General features: G+C 39.7%; 3 protein-coding genes across 3 annotated transcripts; all 3 read left to right on the top strand.

The window, feature by feature from the left end:
- Positions 1-607: 607 nt before the first annotated feature.
- Positions 608-4,167, top strand: LOC145453635 (cytosolic Fe-S cluster assembly factor narfl-like). Its single transcript, XM_080331608.1, has one exon. The coding sequence runs from the start codon at positions 1,103-1,105 to the stop codon at positions 2,567-2,569; it is 1,467 nt and encodes a 488-aa protein (XP_080187734.1). The 5' UTR covers positions 608-1,102; the 3' UTR covers positions 2,570-4,167.
- A 30-nt stretch (positions 4,168-4,197) lies between these two features.
- LOC145453638 (zinc phosphodiesterase ELAC protein 1-like) lies at positions 4,198-6,650 on the top strand. The gene has a single exon (XM_080331610.1). It carries the CDS (start codon positions 4,198-4,200, stop codon positions 5,338-5,340), a length of 1,143 nt encoding a protein of 380 aa, XP_080187736.1. The 3' UTR covers positions 5,341-6,650.
- LOC145453634 (dolichyl pyrophosphate Man9GlcNAc2 alpha-1,3-glucosyltransferase-like) lies at positions 6,642-11,616 on the top strand. The gene is made up of 8 exons (XM_080331607.1): positions 6,642-6,780; positions 7,264-7,438; positions 7,502-7,909; positions 7,966-8,137; positions 8,881-9,015; positions 9,875-9,945; positions 10,009-10,267; positions 11,326-11,616. The coding sequence occupies exons 1-8, from the start codon at positions 6,675-6,677 to the stop codon at positions 11,521-11,523; spliced, it is 1,524 nt and encodes a 507-aa protein (XP_080187733.1). The 5' UTR covers positions 6,642-6,674; the 3' UTR covers positions 11,524-11,616.
- The last annotated feature ends 10,489 nt before the right edge of the window (positions 11,617-22,105 follow it).

The raw sequence follows: 22,105 nt of genomic DNA on the forward strand, positions 1-22,105 counted from the left end.
CGGCGAGATGCTGTTCCACAATTGGGGTCCGGCATACTTGATAGAGCAATGCGTTTTCTCGTATTCAGTCCTGATCATATGGTAGTTGTACTTCGATGACGCGCGTGTGCTGTACTTAATAAATGTATCGCCTAATCACAATATTTGCGGACCTGGAATACAGGCATCTTATTGTCAATCCGTACCCACATAACGAAAGTCGTAGACACATGCAAAGAGACAAAATAATATTAAAAGAACCAATTTTCATCGAATGATGACATTGACTGACATAGAACTATGTGGAGGAACATATCAAAATGACGAATAATAAATGTGTCGACGAATTTGATGGGTGTAGCGAGATGATACAGCTGAATATATTGGTTATGACTATAAGAAATATACTAATAAAATACACATGAAATAATCCGAATCTCGGGACAGCAGTAGCAGTATTGAAATAAAACTATAAATACCGACTCGGGCCTACGGTTTCTGACAGCTCGATGAAGTCACCTGGCGGACAATTTCCTAACAATCTGTTTTCTCGTAAGAGGTCAGAAGATACAACGTGTCAAGTGACAACTGTCAAGAAGAGTGTCTGGGTCCTTGTGACTCGTGTCGCGCTCTTGTTGTTTTGTTGTTGTTATTGTCATCATTGTTGGGGTCAAGTTGGTCTGTTTAGGGAGAGAGAGAAAGAATTCTTTAGTCGGTTCCACTATAAAATACGTAAATACAAAGCGAAATATATAAACCAATGGAGAACCAGACTGTATAGCGAAGGGATCTGGAGATCATCAAGTCAGCTACAGCCTGAATGTGAATGCTGAATGGAGTCTATGGAGACGTGTTACATTACGGAAACTCAAAACAAAACAACACACTCGTCAGATAACGTGATAATGCGTGTGTGCGAGTTGAATCCTGAATACACCCCCTAACTGGTGTCGCAGACGTGTCACACTGTAATTCTTTCTCTATATGAATAACGGAAGTGGCGTTCCGTAGATCAATTTTTCACATGTTCATTAATCATTATCGCAGATAGTATTCTCTAAACCTAAAACGAATTTAGCTGCATTGCTATCTTCTCGCCTTTTACGAGTACAATTACCGTACGATGTCCAGTAAATTCAGCGGAGCGCTGCAACTGACGGATCTAGATGACTATATCGGACCATCCCAAGAGTGCATTAAACCTACTAAAGTTGAAAAGTCGCAAGGAGTTCGCCTTAACAAAAAGCGGCCAAAAATCAAGTTGGCCGATGATGGCACATACACAGAAATAAATTCTTCTTCCACTGAACCGGTGAAGACCTTGCCAAAAGCAGAAGTCTCTCTGAGCGACTGCCTAGCGTGCAGTGGTTGCGTTACGTCAGCCGAAACAATATTAGTACAACAGCATAGTCACGAAGAGTTGTTGAAAGTTCTGAAGGAAAATGAAACTGGTAAACAAAGCTATGTTGTCATCTCAGTCTCCCCTCAAAGCCGTGCGTCCCTCGCAAGTCACTTGGCAAAATCCTCGAAAGAGACAGCCAAAGTCATCAACAATTATTTCTTGAAAATAGGAGCAATGTTGGTTTTGGACGAGGGGTATTTCCGGCAGTTTTCGTTGATTGAATCTAGCAAAGAGTTCCAAGATTCGTTCAACCGACACAAAGATAAACTCCCGATCTTAACGTCCTCATGTCCAGGCTGGATTTGCTACGCGGAAAAAACTCACGGCAACCTCATCGTGCCGCATCTCAGCAGCGTTAAATCGCCCCAGCAGATCGCTGGGTCTTTTGTAAAAGCTCGCATGTCGGAATTCAAAAATTGCTCTCCTGGGTCAATATACCACGTCACTGTGATGCCTTGTTACGATAAAAAACTTGAGGCATCGAGAGAAGACTTTTATAACGATGTGTATCGCAGTAAAGATGTGGATTTAGTTTTGACGACGTCTGAAGTTTTAAACATGATGAAGACTTCTTCATATTCAATCGATGAACTTATATCTGAGGATATACCGAATATTGAAGCGAATGTACCTGAAGAATTGCAGGAGGCAGTGCTGACTTCAGAAAATTTATTCAACAACCCTGGTGGAGGATCTGGTGGTTATTTAGACTTCGTATTTCGGGACAGTGCGAAGCAATTATTCGAGATAGCCGTGAAAGACCTTCAGTATAAAGTCCTTCGTAATAATAAGGACTTTCAAGAAGTGTCGCTGTGTGATGAAAATGGAAAAACGTTGCTTAATTTTGCGTTCGCGTACGGTTTTCGGAGTATTCAAAATCTCGTGCAAAAGATGAAGCGCAAAAACTGCAAATATCACTACGTCGAAGTGATGGCGTGCCCGTCGGGCTGTCTTAACGGGGGCGGTCAAATCAAAGATTCCGATGGAACGGCTCAAAGCAAGGAAGCTCTGAAGGCGCATCTTGACAAACTACAAGCGAAATATGAGGAAACTCCTTCCAAAAGTGTTCAATATGGGGATGTGAAATTGCTTGATAAATACAAAGACACAGATTTGCCTAAACTGTTACATACCACATTTCACGCGCTACAGTCTGAAAACACTATATCGGTTGGTATGAAGTGGTAGGAATCAGCTGAACCTAGAGAAAAACCTTCATTCTCTTTGATAATATTGTAAATTTTGTTTTGCCCTTATTGATTAATCAATGTGGCGCATCTGTTAAATCAATTCATTAGAGATTATATCATGCCGTGCAAAAGTAAAAACCTGCATTCACTACGTGTAAGCGTGCCCAAGACAAACAAATAAAACAAATTTTAACCAGGTACTAGATTGAAAAGATGTCATGTAATGTTTGAAGTATTGTATTAACAAGTATCACAACATTAGAGAGGTGTTACATTATCGATTACTGGTAAGCATCATTGATCCCCCTACTATCACCAAGATAAATACCGACTAGAAATGATATTTGATTGTCAGAGAGTCTTTATGCTCATTGATTGGACTGCTAACGACATCTGCACTGAATAGTCTATCCATCTAATTTGTTGCATACTTCGGGGTATGGAGATTGTAAATTGTCATATCTCCAGTATTTCAGTAGGCTACCTTGTATATTTTCATTCGCGAACCTGTGTTTGTATCTGTGATACATGGTACTGTCATGTTACAATATGCTCGTGCACATGTAGCTTACTGTACAATATCTGATTTTGTGATTCGTTTCATCTGTTTAATTGCAAATTTTGAGATGCGATATTTGAGACACGTGAATGATGTAGCTGTAGGCTATAATTCCACACCCGTGCAATTTTACTGATCATAATATGGGTATGAAGCTCTCCCTGAATATGTAGCCTGTGATAATCACATATCATGGTTATGAGAATGAGGATCAACCCATAAAAAGATCATATGCAGGGAATGCCATCATTTAGGTAAGAGTTGGCGCCACATTTCTGATACTAAATATTCATTAATTACACATTAGCCTATACTTCATTTTATGTTGTGTATGCAAAAATCATTCAGCCTGTCCAGGGTAATTCTTAGCATCATTATTCTGATGTTGTAAAACTTTCCAGTAGCTGCCTACTTTGGGTTTCAAAATAAATTTCAGTCACGTTTCAATGACTTACTTGGTATTATGGAGAGCTGGAAGGTTTCGCAATAAGCTCATTCTCTTTTAAGCTTTATAATCTAGTCCAGTGGTTCTCAAAGTTTTTGAGACACGCCCCCCTTTATGAAAGTGAAACATTCCGCGCCCCTCCCCCCCCTATTGTCATATCACAAAATGCAACCAGAATGCTAGTTGAGAGCATTCTCAAATATAAAATTCAGACTATACACAGAGCAATAACAACGAATTGGAGGTGCTCAGATGCTTTCACGCCCCCCAGTTTGATAACCACTGATCTAGTCAATACATGTGGTACATTGTTTCTCCATAAAATGTCCTAGAGTATGATTGTTTTAATCGGCCTGTCATAAAATTGTCATTTCCAAGCCAGATTAACAGTTCTTGCCATCGATAGCCAAGTAACATGCACAAATGAATGTCCTACAGATGGGTTAATGGATTTTCATTTAGCAAATATGATATAAGATATAACATCGAGATTTTGTGGGCTGGTATTTGTAATTTGTGACATGACAGTCGGTTGAATCTCAGGTAAAAAATTCTTGTGACATACCGTATCGTCTTTTACAATTGATTGCAGGTGTTATTTATAAAATGTACTGAAATCAAAATGTCATTTGATATTGCGTTTCTGGGTACAGGGTCAGGGTACCCCACTCCTTTCAGAGGAGCTTCATGCATGGCGTTGCGTCTGGATGGAGATGTATACCTCATCGACTGTGGTGAATGCTCTCAAACACAAATTATGAAGTATAAATCAATTCGGCCTGGAAGAGTTACCAAGATTTTCATCACTCATTTGCACGGAGACCATTTATTCGGATTGCCTGGGCTGCTATGCACAATATCAATGGCCTACAAGTCATCAAACGATGTAGCGGAATGTATTGAAAAGGAAGATATGAACTTACCAAATAATGCAATCGAAATATACGGACCTTTAGGCCTTCGTAGGTTTATAAGAGAAACTCTAAGCTTATCTCATTCAGTGTTAGCGTTTCAATATGTCGTTCACGAATTAGTACCAGTCAAGGTTGGCAATTGGCATTCAAAAGAGCCCGATTGGGAGATTGAACATAAAGCCACCAGTCCGTTGCATTTCAATGAAATGAAAACAGGACGCGCCATATTTTACGATCCGATTCATCGAGGCTGGTTGATTTCTAAGGATAAGAATATTACTGTGATGGCCGGTCAACTTAGACATCGGATTCCTGCATTCGGATATGTTTTCACAGAACCTTCGAAGCCCGGAAAACTAGATGGAAAAAAGCTTGCAGAAGCCGGTGTTCCCCGTGGCCCTTTATTCGGCAAAGTCAAAAACGGCGAGGCAATCACCTTGGATAATGGTACGGTCATAAACCCTAACGATTACATCGGTCCTGATCAGCCTGGAAGAAAAGTAGCGATTTTACAAGACACCTGCGACTCGTGGGGCGCGCTGGATATATGCCACAACTGTGACGTTATGGTTCATGAAGCCACTAATGAAAACGCGCACATAAAGCAATGTGTGGAAAACGGGCATTCGACTCCGTCGATGGCCGCGGAATTTGCGTCTGCGGCCGGCGCGTCGACTTTAATACTAACTCATTTCAGTCAGAGATACAAAGATAAAAATTTGCATGAAAACATGGACAATGATTCGCTGGTTGTCGATACACTCGCGGCAGAGGCGACTGAAAATTTTTCTGGTACAGTTGTCAACGCTTATGACGGATTAATATATCCAGTGTCCAGAAGAATGTTATGAATGGCATTTGAGCCTGAGACCTGAGACGCAATGAAAATCGACAGTTGAGCATGTGACTTTATAACCCCAAAACTAACCCTAACCACGAGATTAACTGCTACCTAAACCCAATCCTGATCCTGAATTCAATTTTAACTTTACCCGCATGCCGATGTGTCGCATGCTATTATGCCGCACGCTCATCTGCCCACAAACCATTGCGAATGAGTCTGATTTTGTAGCAATATTTGGCTTACCTGACAAGTTACCTCCAACTTGAGTTTTTCCATGGATCATATTGAAACATTCAGTTTACGATACGGTAATTTGGAAATCAAGGGTATCGTGTACATTTTGATCACACCTCTTTCAGAAAAACTATAACTTGCATCATGTGTCTTCAACAAAGTGAAACTATTTAATAGTACAACTTTGTTTTCTTATGCTTCATGTTGTTGACTAAAATCCATCAAAGATGGTCGTGAATCACTTGAAGAATCACAACACTCGGTACTGAAATCTTGGTGAATGTATTTGATCTTCTAAGATGTGCGTTCATGGAATGAGATGATTCAAGATGCCAAAGATATGCTTTCCTGTTCTTGATATTGCTGCAATTTTGATGTTCAATATATGCTACTATGATGCATTACAGTATCTGAGGTGTATCCAGAGAATCGAGTGAAAAATAATCAACATTGTAATGGAAACTCAACAAATCCAGAATTCATGCTGAGTATGCAGCGTCACTTGTGATGCCCCTATCCAGAATATCAGATATCCACTCAGTTTGATGTTATGCCAATCATGAATATTGAATATGTGTGGAAAGGGCTGAATGAAAGTAAACACTGTGAACTTGATTCCCAAGTTGAGCATTTCCAATACCCACCATACAAGCAAAACTTTCAGGCATTCTATATAAAAGCTTGATTTCTAGTCTAGATTTCCCTGCTCCGCAATAAAGAAATAGCTATTCCTACGAAACACGTATTCATCACTGTGTTCAAGCAGGAAGTTTCAGAATTTTACTCCTGAAAGTGTACTGAAATTAGTCAAATAAGTTATTCTGGTACAATTATTCCTGGAAGTTGTTAGGCCTGCAACTTCTGATTTCAGGATATTGGGAACTTTTAGTACCTTTACTTGCTATTTGTACAACTTGCCATGTTACTATTTAGCGTGGAATCACTTGACGGTCGCTCTGTACCAACACAGCGACTGGGTGTGGTGTTGGTTGTGGTATTTTATTTGCAGTACGGTATTTATTATCTTATCACATTTTTAGTGTAGCCTATGCACCGTGCATAATTCATTTCTATCCATTTCAGTTGTAAATACATTGTATATATATCATGGCTGGCAAGTGGATCGATTCGATGTCAGAGAGGATTTTCCTGATAACTTGCACAGTGGCTGGAATTCTGATACGTTGGAGTGTCGGAAATGGATCGTATTCAGGTAGGCCTATTTTTTTCAGAGGTGGTCAAAGTATTTAACATTGCTACTCCAGTAGAATTAATGTCCTAAATTTCTACTTGAGTACAAGCAGAAGATGCTATTTGTAAGGAATGCAGAAACTGTTTCAAGTGGAAATAGGAAGTGAGTAGCTGGAAAAGCACGCAAGTAATTTGAAAAGCGGATTTGGTTGGAGGTGTCACCGCATACTTTCAGTATTAAGCTGGTGGTGGGCTACATTCGAAATTATTGGTCACATCTTCACGATAACTACTTTCTACTTACCAAATAAAATATATATAAGTACGGGGGTGTGAGGTAGAAGAGGAAGAAATCAGAAAATATTACCTGTATGCTACTATTATGCAACACCTATCTGACCCCTTATAAATATTTGCTTACCAATAAGCTAAGCATGAGCTAGATTTTTAACATATACTGATATACGCAACGCAAGCTTGAACTGACACCATTTTATTATTGTAGGCAAGGGTAAATCACCCATGTATGGCGATTATGAAGCGCAGAGGCACTGGCAAGAAATAACCGCCAATTTACCAGTCACGGAATGGTATAGAAATTCGTCAGACAACAACCTCCTTTATTGGGGGCTCGACTATCCGCCTTTGACTGCGTATCATAGCTGGATACTCGGGAAAATGTAACATAAATATGTTGTTTATCAGGTGAAAGCCAGTTGCTAACATATTTTCATTATTTCTAGAGCAGGCGCTATCGACCCGGGATGGGTCAGTTTGTATGAATCGCGGGGGACGGAAGGATATGAGCATAAGCTTTTCATGAGATACTCAGTTCTATTCACGGATTTACTGCTATTCATTCCCGCCCTGTATTTGTTGAGCCGCAACTCGTTCAAAAGCGACCGTGAGACTTATATGGTTGGACTCCTATACCCAGGACTGATACTCATCGATTACGGACATTTTCAATATAACACCGTCAGCCTAGGACTGTTTCTACTGGCAACATATTTTATCAGCAAAGGAAGTTCTATTTTTTCATCGATTTGTTTCTGTCTGGCTTTGAATTACAAGCAGATGGAGTTGTATCACTCAATACCGTTTTTCTGTTACTTGCTCGGAGACGCGTTAAAGGCCGGTATCATTCGCGGGTGAATATTGCGATTGCGATGTCTTTCGAATTGATTTTGCGACATCTACATTACAGAGTGTTCAACGTTGGAAAGCTGGGAATTGCAGTTCTGTTGACTTTTGGATTATGCTGGCTCCCGTTTACGAGTAGCCTGGAAGATTCTCTGTTGGTAATGGGCAGATTGTTCCCCGTTAATCGCGGTCTCTACGAGGACAAAGTGGCAAGCTTTTGGTGTGCAATATCGCCGGTAATGTTTCTTTTGTATTGTCTTGAGTAGTATCTCTGAACATGACGACACGTCTGTTACACACATAGGCCTACATCTACTCGCATAAAACATTATTATTATGTTCTTTATTCACAGTAAAATTAGTAAATAAACATAGCTGCTACAATCCGAGATTGAAGCAAATTGCAGTAAATAAGTTCTCTTTAGGCATACAAGTGGCATTATGGTAAGATTCTCCCACATATATTCATTCGCACAACTAGGACACGGAATTGGGGGAGCAATCTTTTTTAGTAATTTTGTGACGTCACAAATATCCATCGTGAAGGCATGAATTTGAGGGAGCATTTGCGCCTTTCGACGCTTCCTGGCTACACCCCTCTACATATACGTTAACATAACACAACTTCTGTGTGAGAAAATACCCTTCCTTTGGCGATGCAACAGGGAGGGGGAATCCATACATCCTATTCCAACTTGTATAGATGGATTGCCTAACCTTCGCCAAATATATTTGTAATGATGTGCGCTCACATTTGTTTAAATTACCAACAGGCCATTCATTTGACTGCTTACTGCATATGAATCTGGGTGTCTGATGTGTCGGTAATTGTGTGATAGTGTGAAAAATAAGTTAGCATCATATGAATAACCACTCATTCTTTACCATGTTCATTCCGCCGTCCATCTAAGTTCCGGTTCCAGTTTTGAGAATCAACGTTCTCAATTGTCCTGGTAGAAATGTATTTTTCCGTTTCCAGGTGCTCAAATTGAAAGACATCGTAGCGCCGTCGGAGGCTGTCAAGATGTGTGCAGTCGTAACTCTCTTGTTTTCTCTCCCTTCCGCTATTCACACGAGCGTTCGAGCCACTGTCCGAAATTTCAAGTTTTCCTGCGTAAGCGAAGTTTCTCAGCAATTAGGCTGATTATTAGCAGCGGTTGAAGTGACCGTTGATTCCTTCTCGGTACTGTCCATTCTCAATAAGTCTATTTTAGACATTGTCCATTCTCGTTAATATAGCCTACATTCTCGTTCTCGATAATGGTTTTCTCGGCAGCGAAATATAACTGTAACATATACACCTGGTGGTGAGTATCTATGTATTTATACTATTTCAGATTACTGGCGTACATTTTACTTGCATGAACTACTTATTTAGCTGCTTCTGTTTTTATGCCACTTCCCTAATAGTTGAAACTACATCTTTTTTTCCAATTTTGGAACTTGAAAATAACGTGCCGTTGAAAATCGGCGAAACCGCAAGTATTCTGCTTGCCGTGACCCAGACACTATGGCTATACTGATAATCGGATATTACGATTCATTATTAAACGAAAAACTATCTTTTATTCATCACTATTTTCCGAAGTACTGTATTCAAGAACTGTTTACTTAGTAGCGGGAGTAGTCTACAAATGGAACCATCTTCATAAATAGTGCCAGCTATATGCATGTAGGTAATGTGAAACGTATTTGAATATAAGTCTGTTATAAATCACCAAAACTTTAGTTTTCTACCTTCAATTGAAGTAATTTTGATTTGCTTGAGTTGAATTCTACAGCATTTTTATAGTGTGCAGCCAGCATCAGTGACAGTTTCAATTACCTCATATTTATTTTCAATAAACATACTCTGGCATAGATAAGTGGCTGTATCATTTGCAGCTTTGTGACCAAGTGTCCTTTCAATCCACACCCTATTATACAGGTCAAGATATGCAACTATTATTTACACGGCATCGATCAATTTGCAGGTCGTGGTGCCAATTGCTTTCTTTTTATTTTCATACCAAGTGCACGAGAAGTCCATCTTGATACCCGCTGTGTAAGTAGCCTTTTTGTTGTGGGACGCCACAAGTCCACCTAATGGGTGACTGTTATATTCCAGATCTTCCATTCTGCTGTATTCCGAATGCCCGTTTCTCGTGACTTGGTTCTTGCACGTGTCAACTTTCAGCATGACGGCGCTGCTGTTTAAAGACGGACTGATGGTGCAGTTTTACTCGACGAAATATATATTCCTGCTGATGACCTACGGGTGGAATTCCGAAGCTTTGAAGCCATGCGCGGTGATTTCGAGCGTCATCGATAGGCTTTCGTTTGGTATATTGGGGCAAAAACTGCTCGGGCAGATGATAAGAGCTACGGTAAGATGATTATAAGACTTATCAGACAAATGAGAACTGATGCAAGTTTATTTTATATTTATTTAAAATTACGTCACACTGTGTAGGAGCACATTGACGGTGAAGTCCTGATTTCCATATCTAAAGTTGCCAAGATTTTGTTTTAATGTCACTGCACTGGTGTTTACTTCCAAATCACCTGGCTACGCCCTTGAGAGTACACATCCCGAGAGATGGATGAATTTCAAACATCAACTTGATATATCCAGTGAAAATTTAGGCATTACTGCTTGCTTTTTACAATTTGGACTTTGTGAAGTAGAAACTTGTTTAAGTATTTGCATAACTTTTATGAGTGATCTTGTCACAATAGCCCTTTTATCACAGTGAATCCAGTTGTTGAAGATTCCGCATACTTGATTCATTAAACGTTTGCTTTAGTCACGAAGATACACCTTGCAATTTCATAGGTAGCTATCTCTGATGAACCACTGCATATGAATCTAAGCGTCTGATGTGTCAGTAATTGTATTCCGGCCTGTGTGATATTGTCAAATCTAAGTTACCGGTAGCATCGTGTGAATAACTAGCCATTCTTTGCCAGTGGCTTGGCTGGTGCAACCGACAAGAGAGCGTAATGGTGATGCGCAAGGCTTCTTGATCGGTAAGTCGTGGGTTCGATCCCCGGCTGGGTCAGAACAAAAGACTTGATTAGTAACAATGGTATCCATGGCTTACCCCTTGGCGGTTGGCGCTTAGCATCACCGTGATAGCATGGAGGTGTGGCGCGAGACTTAGAAAGCCTTACAATGTTATATATGCACCTTCCTTGTCCAACATCATGCACTCATGGTGTGCGTATGCACAGATCGTGTGTATGTATATCATGAGTCGGTGTATATGCCGCAAAAGCATCAAGGACTTTGACCACCTCTGCTGGCTAGGCTTACACCCCAGAGTGTCAAGCAATTGGTCGAAATAGCATCATAAGTGTTTTAAAATCAATTTGAATCCGCACCTGCGGTTCATAGACAAGGTGACAGTATTTTTTAACGTTCTCTACTGCCTTTTCCATTTAGGTCTTCTTGTCTTTGTTGGTCTGCGAAGCTTTGGTCGTCGGATTATGTCTGTTGAAGCCACCAGAACGCTTACCAGATCTGTGGCCAGTCGCTATTTCTGCCTGCTCGTGTGCGCATTTTGTACTTTTCTTACTCTTGTTTACTGTCGTTCAAATGAAGGGCTCCGCTATTGTTTCTCCTGCCAAAAAGTACTCGTAAATGATTTTTACCTGCTCAATACACGTTGCTGTGATTATGCAGTTTGCAATAGGACTTTGTTTCGACGTAAATGCAATATTATTTTCCATCTCGGCTTCGCTTGTGGTCTCTAGACGAGGATAGACAGTGGATAATGTGCTAGTCTACTAGTGTGGCTGGTGGCCAAGCGGTAGCAGTGACGTGCAGGTTCCCAGGTTGATTCGCGAATATATGTAACCTAGAAGATTAGCTGATTCAGTTCACGATTTGCTTCACGAGCATCGGACTTGTGCGGATTCTGGAATTTTGAGTAGTTCTAGTGCAGGGGCGGGCAACTTCTGTCGGCGGGCCGATATGGGTAAATGAAGTACTTGGCGGGCTGGATTACAGGTTATATAGGCCTACATAAATCCACTTATGCAAGGAAAAAAATTGTATTTGATGTAAAAAAGGTTGGAATTGCGACTTCTGTATTTTACATGAATTATTATTTCTACATTAAGATGGTTCGAACTAAATCTTGTGGCTATAGCCCGAGTCAAATTGGGACACTGACACTTAGAGAAAGTATAAAAATACAGTGTTGCATATTGATATTTATCCGTTCCTGATATTATATCAGGCTATTGATAGTAGAAACGTATGATTTTCAAACTCCACTGGTAATTGTTACATCACAAGTATTAGCTTTGCTCGCCATAGCGTAACGAATTTAATAATAATAATTGGGGCAAGTTTTTGTCGCACTAAAATCGCGAAAAAGTTGCACTTCATTTTGACAAAAGTTGCATTTATAATTTTTGTTGAATAGTAGGGTATGAAATACTCGGAAGGTTTCGTTGTAAAATATGGTTCCTGGAGAGCTGTCAAATTTATTACTTTGTATATTTCTTATTCGACGTACATCCAGGCTAGTCAGCCGAAAATTACATTTTCACTGGATCAATTTTTTCAGGCTATTGATTTTGTTAAAGTCGCCAACACTGAGTTTTGCTACAGTGCCTTGGATACGTATCGATTTGAGTATATCACACCCTAATAATTTCAAGGAACTTGTCCATAAACGTGCAACTTCTGTGAAAAATAAATGCAACTTTTGTGAAAAATAAGTGCAACTTTCCACGGATTTGACTGCAATATAAACTTACCCTAGTAATCGCCGTATGTGTGATTAGTACATTATAGAGACAAAATATCTCCTACATCTCGAGATTGATTCACTGACGTTCGCTACTGATAAGTTGATAAGCTTTTAGTGAATAAACTAACAATATGAAGTTAATTTTTCGTGTAATCCCGATTTTGTATGCTCTAATAACTTCGTTTCTATGCGCTGCAACTTGGCCCACTTTGATTTGCAGCTTTTTAGGCAATCTCACAATTTCATGGGGTTCTCACTGAAATTTAAAATATATATATATTGAATCCAAAATTTTCTGCTCTGATAACTTCGCTTCGCGGGGGTACGAATTGAGTCCAATATGTTTGGGCAAACAAACAATTTCACGGGTTCGTATTAGAAATTGAAAAAATAGGTATTTTTGTGAACAGTCCTAATGCATATGTATAGTTACACTGACCTTCGATTGTATAGTTCCTAATTTACAGGATAGACGAGTAGGCCTATGTGGCGGCACATTTGGTTGAAACTTTGCAAGCATGAAAAAGTCATGAGCCTATTTAGATGATCCCCATACACCGCAATCTATCTCTTTCAAACCATTATGTTGCTAAAGACTGTGTACACTCATGACAAGTAGATAAATTATATAAAGTGCCATTCCCATTTTCGTAAATTCCATTTTGCCTTGCTAATTACAGTAAAAGCAATTACTTACAGACCAATGATTTATCATGCGCTGCAAAGGCGCAAACTTCTTGTTTTGAATAATTTATATTCGCTCCTTTGATCTATGAATCATCTTTCTAGAATAAGACTCGCACCTAGTTTTCCAAAAGATAATGCTCGTTTGAAGGGGTAATGACACACTTTACTGGAAATAACCGTGTTTTCATCTGGGGATGATATTCCTAATTTAAATTGCTCTGAGCCTATGTCGTATACGTCACGTCATTTAAGATGCAGCAACTGTGCAATTTAATACCAACTGTTTTCAATAAAGTCACGACTAGACATTAGAGATGTTATTACTGTGCGATCGCGGCATGATGAGAAGGGAATTATTAACAGGATTCATCACTATGCCAGATCTAATGTCATAGTGTACTGCTGCAAATACCCTGTTGGTATAATTCGTTCATTTCATGCAATTGCTTAAAAAAGATGGAATACTAGCCTACTATGCCATACAGCATTGCAAAATAATTATTGAAACACCATGCAATTTGATCCGTATTCGCGTTACCATTATGCTGTCTGAGGCGTTTACAGTATCATTTCATCTGCCTCGTCTCTTGTATCGTGGTGAAGTTTAGATCCAGGTTATTTGGAAACTATTCAGACGAAACTAGCTCGTAGTCGATGGCAGTTTTAGGCAACCTGTCGTCACTGGTCGGCAAAATGTTCGTAAACTTTTGCAGCGTAATTGAAGTTTCAAAATTATAGTGGCCAATATCACTGATAAACCTTGAAAGAAGTAGCCTAATCGAAACATGATGTCTTACTTCCAGAATGAATGAATGAATGAATGAATGAATGAATGAATGAATGAATGAATGAATGAATGAATGAATCAAATCTTTCTTCATCAAATCTGGGCTAAAATATTGGTAGAACTTGGATATCTTTCCGGTAAATCCACGTATAATGTAATATGCTATTGACCGGTTTATAAATCCACCAACGCTGACCGTTGAGTACAATAGCGCACTACGTTTTGGAGGTCGACCGATATTTATTTTTGTAGGCCGATACCGATACCGATTATCGACACACTCACAAGGCCGATAACTGATATCATAGGCTGATATTAATATGGAAGGAGCAGAGAACCATTTCGCCCAAAATATCCTGTATCGGGCAAGATGGCACTTGTACATGCCACAGAAAGCTGAACAACAAACGAGAAAACTGAAATTAAAAAGAATTATTGCTTAACTGTGCACATTCATTGAAATTTGGCATAATTTATAAAGCAAAACGTGATACAGAATTGCAGATCAGTCTAGCAGAGGTAGATTTTAATGCAGGAAGCAAAGTTTCTCTGCATTACTCACCCAGTTAAAATCATCATGCAAGGGTAAATCTGTCACGTATCGCCCTTTGCGTCGTCGATTGCTTGAGATTGAGAACACGAAGCACTGAATTTTCAATATTTTTGAATTTTTTATATAGAAAATATCGGCCTCGATATCGGCCTTCATAAGCCGATATCGATAATCGGGAAAGTTCCAAATATCGGCCTCGATAATCGGCCAGGTCGATAATCGGTCGACCTCTACTATGTTTCAGACATTTTATCCCCCATACAGTAAATCGACATTACCGATCGGATAGCCATTTACAGCGAGTCGGTGTACTGATAAAGGTGTCTGAATAATGTCAAAGATTATCTGTATGTAGGCCTAAATATTTGCCATCGCTTTGCATATTCTTTATATACATAACGTCCAATTGGTTAGCATATTCGATTGCATATTGAAGTTATGTACCTCCAAGAAGCTGTTCAAATACATATTGCGAAAAAAATATTGTTTCTATTTATTCAATTATCTTTCTATTTAATTTATTTAATATGCGTTTTGAAACATCTACTCAATAGGATGTTTTTAGAATTGTAGAACTGCGGGTCATGCAATTGTTTGACTAGCACCAGCTAGTATTTTGCCTTTAATTTTGAGACATTGTCTTTATCAAAAGTCCACTGGTAATTTCAGATTCCTTATTTTAACAAGGTCAGTATTTTTTACAAGGTTTAACTTTAACTATTTTTTTATTATTATATAGTCTCATTCAATACATTCCATACCGGATATGCATATTGCACATACAATTATGCAGCGAGAGAGAGAAACATATAGACTGATCATGATGCCCGATCGTGGATGATTTCAAATAATTGAGCCTTTTCTATAATCGCAATCGAAGATAAATTAAGTATCTTGAATGACGTTTAAAAACGTTGTAATCGCCCCATCCACAGTAGTATGGGGCATTACAGGCGCAGATTATATCTATGAAACATGAAAACATTTCGTTTTATCAGAGGGGCTTCTAGTAATCTGATCTTTTCTTAATGGGACCCGTTCAAAAATATTTCAACATGTCATCCCTCTATTGAGAAACAGTCATATAGCTTCATATGCTATGCTCTCTTTCTGCGGTAATTTAGTATTATTGGTCCCAAAATGATGGTTGTTAATATGCCTTCCTTGCAAACCGCGATCCAATTGAATCCTTTCTGATTTTATCTAAAGATTTAGTGTAATGTTACATCGTGTACCGGGACAGCGCTTCTATTGATATCAAGATACAATGTATTTTACGCCAATCGCAAAAGAAGATACATGCCAATTCAGCGTATATTTTCGCTAAGCCGTTTGGATGATATTTAATTTATGGGTGAAATTGGATGAAATCGCTCGGAGAATTTTCCAATTTTTACCACACATTTTAATGCATGCTCAGTGCTCACATTCCCCGCGCCTGCCCTATTGTGGTTTTTGGTGACTTTGATTTTGAAAGAATGTTCTGTTTTTTCGTCTTCAATCATTTGCACCAGTTCATACCCGTTTTCGACTACATATAGTAGTACGGTCCGCGTTAGCGCTAGGCTGTCGTAGGAACGCCGCCGACACATAGGCTATCTAGTGGCGATTAGCGACCCCAATATACTGTAACCCGGGCGGTATACCTGCTGCGACGATGCATGTAGATTGTAGAATTACATTATAGCCGCCTATCATAACACGTCCATGACAATACGACTACGTCCTTTACTCACCTGGTCAACCCCGAATTTTCGCGGCAAATAAAATTCTACTATATTACACAGATCTAATAGGTAGGCTACTGTAGAATACATAGTAGACAAAGTGAACTGTGCATCAACAACAGTGTTAAAAGAGCAAAGCCATTAAAACATGATTGTCACAAGCAACAAAACATTATAATGAATAATTACTGTAAATTTTTGAAACTTCTGATGTTCCCTTTCAGGGACCAGTTCAAGATTGTGAGACTGCGCTTCATACCGCCACATCAGTCACGATTCGACAGCTGATCGAGGCTAATTCCCTGCAGTCAGTGATGGTCAGGACTAGCGGTGCCGGAGCCGCTTTTCAACTTCAGAGTAGGCTACGTATGGAGCATTGGAGTCGCATGATAACACTCGAGTAGGCTATAGTCTACTTATAAACGAAGATTTAAAGGTAGGTAGCCTACCTCTGGATCTCACCACCCAGCTAATTCAAAAGAATGCACAATGCACATAGACTTCCATAAATTAGATATCGGTTATTTCAGCATTGGTAGACGCAGATTGGCCAGTGCTATACATGGAAATTAACTGAAAATGCATATCATTACTGCAACATACTATTTTGCCGTTATGTGCTAGCTCAGTGGTTATCAACCTTTTTGTCTTCGCGGACCCCTTTTGGCCCAAAACGGAAACCGCGGACCCCCAAAAGTTTTAGTTCAAATTTAGCTCGATTATCGTGCAATCGTCCTCTGTCTTGTGTCAATGATATCCGTGGGCTAGTGATACCCAGCAACAAAATGACTTTTTAAAAAATAACATCATACTATTTATGTAGGAATTGGATTGACTTTTAATATTTTTATTTAGCAACTGCATTTCTTGAAATACGTGGTCGTGTCTCGAAAATCCGCGCCGTCGACTTGATATGAACGAGTGCCGAAAATCCATTTCCACAAAGATAGGTGATGGTGATTGTAATACACGACACATCTGGGCATGATCGCAAATCTTGAGTGTCTGATTTCAAAGACTACTCCAATTCGTTTCGACACCTTCCTATCTTTTCATTGTATCGCAGTTTTGTGGTGTTTTGAAATGATGAAAATATTAATAAAGAGATACTGATACCACATGAAGTTATCATGGAAAATGGCTATGTATATCACAAGAGAAAATAGATTTTTGTAAACATTTCGAAGTCACCGTGATTGACCTTATTAATAAAACTTTGTATATTTTTCACAACTCCCAACAAAATATCGCGAAATAGCAAAATATATGTATCAGTAAGCCTCCCTTCAAGCTGCGCGCGTGCGCAAATGCGCAGTGCTGACACGGTCTCTGCGCACAGAAAATCTAAGTTGCGCCAAACAAAATCCGAGGTGATGACCTTTTTTTAGTCGTTACGCACTGTTGTCCAAGGGTTTGCGCAGTGAGTTGGTGAGTGTGCGCTGACTCGTCAAAAATTATAGGGAATACTGTCAGAAATCTATTGGTAATTTGACAATTAAAATGAGTCTGAACAGCAGGATATTTCAACTCAGACGGCCATTGTTTTGATGGGAGTTCTGGAGGTTTACTAGTCATGAATCGAAAGTGCCTCTCAATTTTCCGGGTTTGCAAATACAAATTCAGGTTATCAACTATTTTGAAAATTTAGAGGCCTCGCGGACCCCCTGTAAATGCTTCGCGGACCCCCGGTTGAGAACCACTGTGCTAGCTCTTCCATACATTACAGCACTTAATGCACATGTTTGCGGGGGATTATACGCTGAGTATTATTGCAATTAATACTTGACTATGAGCCGTTATTTTGATGTTAGTAAAGTTGTGTCTAAATTTACACTTCACAGAGACGATATAAAGGTCTAAGACCAGAAGAATGCAAGATATATCCTTGTGTAACGGGTATTCATCCATGCGTTTGACGCTAGTCTGCAAGAATTCTCTTTCATGGTTTTCATAAGCGACCTTGCACGGCTTTAGTCATAACTAATATCCCTCATTTTAGCATTCATATACCGAAATTGAGTGACTATAATTATTCATAGAAACAAACAGCAACTGTCGTCTACTATATTTTGTGGCATATTTAGAGGTCAATCTGAGTCACAAGAAGGCTACCTTGGAGCCGCATGTGGCTCTGAGAGCCGCGGTTGGGAATCACTGGTCAGGGCGTTGGCGTCATCACTAATCTTACCAGACAAGTGTATGTCTTGACCTCCCTCGAAACCTGCGTTCATTTTTGAACGCAGGTGCAGTACAATTGAACTATGTACGTCGCATATCTGCACTGCGCTCACTGTGATATATTTCAGCGACCTCTCTCGCTATTTTCAGATGTAGCCAATAAAGCAGTGTGATTTCAAACCTCTGAACCACCACATATTCTCAGGTATTCCGCAAATTTTTTGATGTATTTTGAAAACTTGCTGTGTGTTTACCGTACCATAAGGTATGCAGACGAGAAAATGCGATTTTGATTCGTTTCCCGCTTTTAATGAATCGATTTATAAAAAAAGAAATCATTCTGCAAATCATGGACTCATGTCCAGGCTTCAGCTTTTACTTCCCAGAATTTGCTATGAACAGCTTTACATGGGTAGATAATCCACTTAGAAGCAATGAATCGCGCAATTTGTCTGCATCTGCCCATTCATGTACGAAACGGCCTGTTACTTAAAAAGCTGTGTGCGGTCTGCTGTCAGAACCCATTCCACGACCGGTGGAGAATTAAGTAATCAATATCTTCTTTCCACTTTCATCTATGCATGGCAATCTGAAAATGGATTTTGTGTATTCACCGCAATTGCTGCAACCCATATACGGACGACTTGGAATTGACGAAGAAATCCGGGTATATATGTCAACAATGGAACCTCGTTGCAATGTTCGTACAAACAAGCACATTCATCGCATTACCAAGTAAAAAATATTTTTAACGCAACACCAGCCTTTGCTTTCTCTATCTCTTCCGCATTTTTCTCTCCGTATCCGTTCTTTCACCAAGTCCATCGTCCATATGTCCTCTTACATCTACTGTAACCACCATCGCATATTACGCAACAATAACGTGTGTGACACGATTTTCCATCATTGCTTTTGAAATGGACCTTTGAAGACTATTTAGACTCTAGCCATGGCGATTAAAATATAATGAAATCAACCCAACTGTCATCGTGTAGCAAATCACACACGCCAATTTGAAGGAGTTAACGGCGGAGTTATCCCTATTAAGAACGAATACGAGTACGAATAAGCCAAGAGCGAGGGGGCGCCAAAACAAGAACAGCCAGAATACGAATATAGAACACGATTACATCGGGCGTTAATACTGATAATACCAGACGGCAGAGTTGGATGTTATAATGATAGACGGTACCTGGCTGTAGCGACAACCTCATGAAATCACATTTCGTCTTGTGTTCGCATTGTGAATCGTATGTTTTGAGCGGATGAAAATAGTAATACCGCTGATTATAAGTATGACTGTGTCACCGCATTGAGATACCTGCTACCTACATGTCAGCAATATCGGCATAAATCGCCAATTTGAGAACTGAGCCCATGTCGAAAGCGTCGTTCAAAAGTTTTCCACAACAATACCGCACTGCAGCGTCGAAAACGTATAGAAATCCACGCTGATCCCGGCTCAACAAGACCAATACTTCGAAATCGTTCGATGATCCAGATTTGATGAAGACGCCACGAATTTTATTCCACAAAACCCAAAAATATATTAATCATGTAGGCTAACATATGGTGTGTGTCAACTTCTCGGCGTTACCTTTCAAACGGGACGGATAATTTATTTCATAATTCGTCATCAAAATCGCGCCGGATTACAAGCACATTAGGTATGATCAATCAGAACTTGCTGTAAGTACACTGTTGCGTAGAGAACATTACATGGATGAAGCTGATTAATAGGCTCGCTTGCCTCAACACGATAATAAAGCCGGTGATTACAATCCGACAGGTTGATGAACGCATCTCAATGACACGATGCATCTTTGGCGACTATGCTTTGATCGTCGGTTAATTAGTGGCAAACTCTTCCCGTTTGTAAGTAGGCCTACATGGCATGATCGGTATGAATATTCCAAATCCTTCCAAGTTTTAACCGGATTAAAATACGAGATTGTGGGTTTCAGTGTACGGTTCATTCATTGAAAACCGCCGACGCTGTTGTACCGGTAGGATAACATTCAATCATGCAGTTTGTGATATGCTGTCGCATGTGATTAATGCTTTTCACGTATCAACCTGATCGCGGTCCGGTATTCGCTATTAGCTACCATTTTTGTAGAACTTAATCTCGGTGATAATTTGTGATTACCGGTGTCAGGAAGTGTGTTTTTGGTTTTAGTACTTATAAACGAGTCGATTACGTATAATAGCATTCACATGTTCTGCGGCTAGCTTACAACATGATATTTCTTCGGTATGGTATCAGAGGATTCAAGTGAGATTGGGTGTTACGGGACGCAGAGTCATAGGCAAACGCGACCTTATTTGTGCATTTCTTGATATTGACACCCAGCCTAATGCCTTGATGCTACTTTTCTGTGCATTCATGCTTTGTTCCCGTCATTCGCAGTGAAAAGAAAATGCTTTTTCATTCTGCTGTAACCCTCCTATTATCTTGTATACAGCGATATAATCGGACACACCTGATTGAAGTTGCCGGCTCCGATTATCAGATCACATTTTATATCTGGCATTATTAGTATGTCCAATTTTAAATTCATAATATCAAAACTAGGCCCAAAATCCTGTTAGCACCGTCGAATCCATTTCTGGAAAGTCAAATCCAAATGAATGTCCAATGTTCATGACTATTATCTATCAAACATGAAGGGCTCTTCCTCACTACATTCGATGTAATTCTGTATTCTGTTGTTTCAAAACGGAATTAATTCGACGGTCAACTTTACGCACTGATACTTTCCAGTGATTCTACATCTGGCGTACTGTGCTGTGGGTGAATATGTTCGATATGCAGATTTTGTGCCTACCTTGAACGGAAATTGGGAGTTGTCATTTACAGATATACGTTGTGCAATAATCGCTTTTGAAATTCGCCACAAGATATGACATGGAAGGAGAATGCACATTTTGTCGTCGGTTTATGTGAGCGATTTAATTGGAATCGAGGTAAATATCTTATTTCACAACTCTGGAACACTGAGATATCAAACAATATAGAAATATAGAAATATTTGCAGATACCTTCATAAGTCTGAAACTTGTCTCATACCGAAACATATAGAGAGCATGTCACCAATCTTTTTGAAGCTTGGGTATGAAGGGCTACCAGTTACTCCAGACATTTAACAGTCTCTGGTTAAATTTCTTCACTTTGATATTCGGAGCACTGGCAGGGTTTGCACTCCTTACCAAGGAAAGATAATTCCTCCCACGACTCACGACAGCGTCTCCTAGACCAGTAGTTATTGTTGTTTGTGGCATTCATGGTGTTTGTTGAGTACTATAGGGTCATTTGCACCACAGATCGATATTCCTTATTTTTGATTCCGTATCTGCCGACTTGTAGCACGGCTCACTTCTGGGCTTTCTGTAAGACACCGCTTACGCGGATGAGATGGCTAAAAAGAGATGGCTGCCACCAGGAATCCTGGAGTCGACCTTGGTCGGACTCGAACCCACAACCTATTGGCGTCGTAGCTGTGGATTATACCGCTACGCTATCTCGCCCC

The sequence above is a fragment of the Botryllus schlosseri genome, chromosome 13, assembly GCF_051294905.1.
Source record: "Botryllus schlosseri isolate E-star chromosome 13, Bs_hap1, whole genome shotgun sequence".
Taxonomy (NCBI): domain Eukaryota; kingdom Metazoa; phylum Chordata; class Ascidiacea; order Stolidobranchia; family Styelidae; genus Botryllus; species Botryllus schlosseri.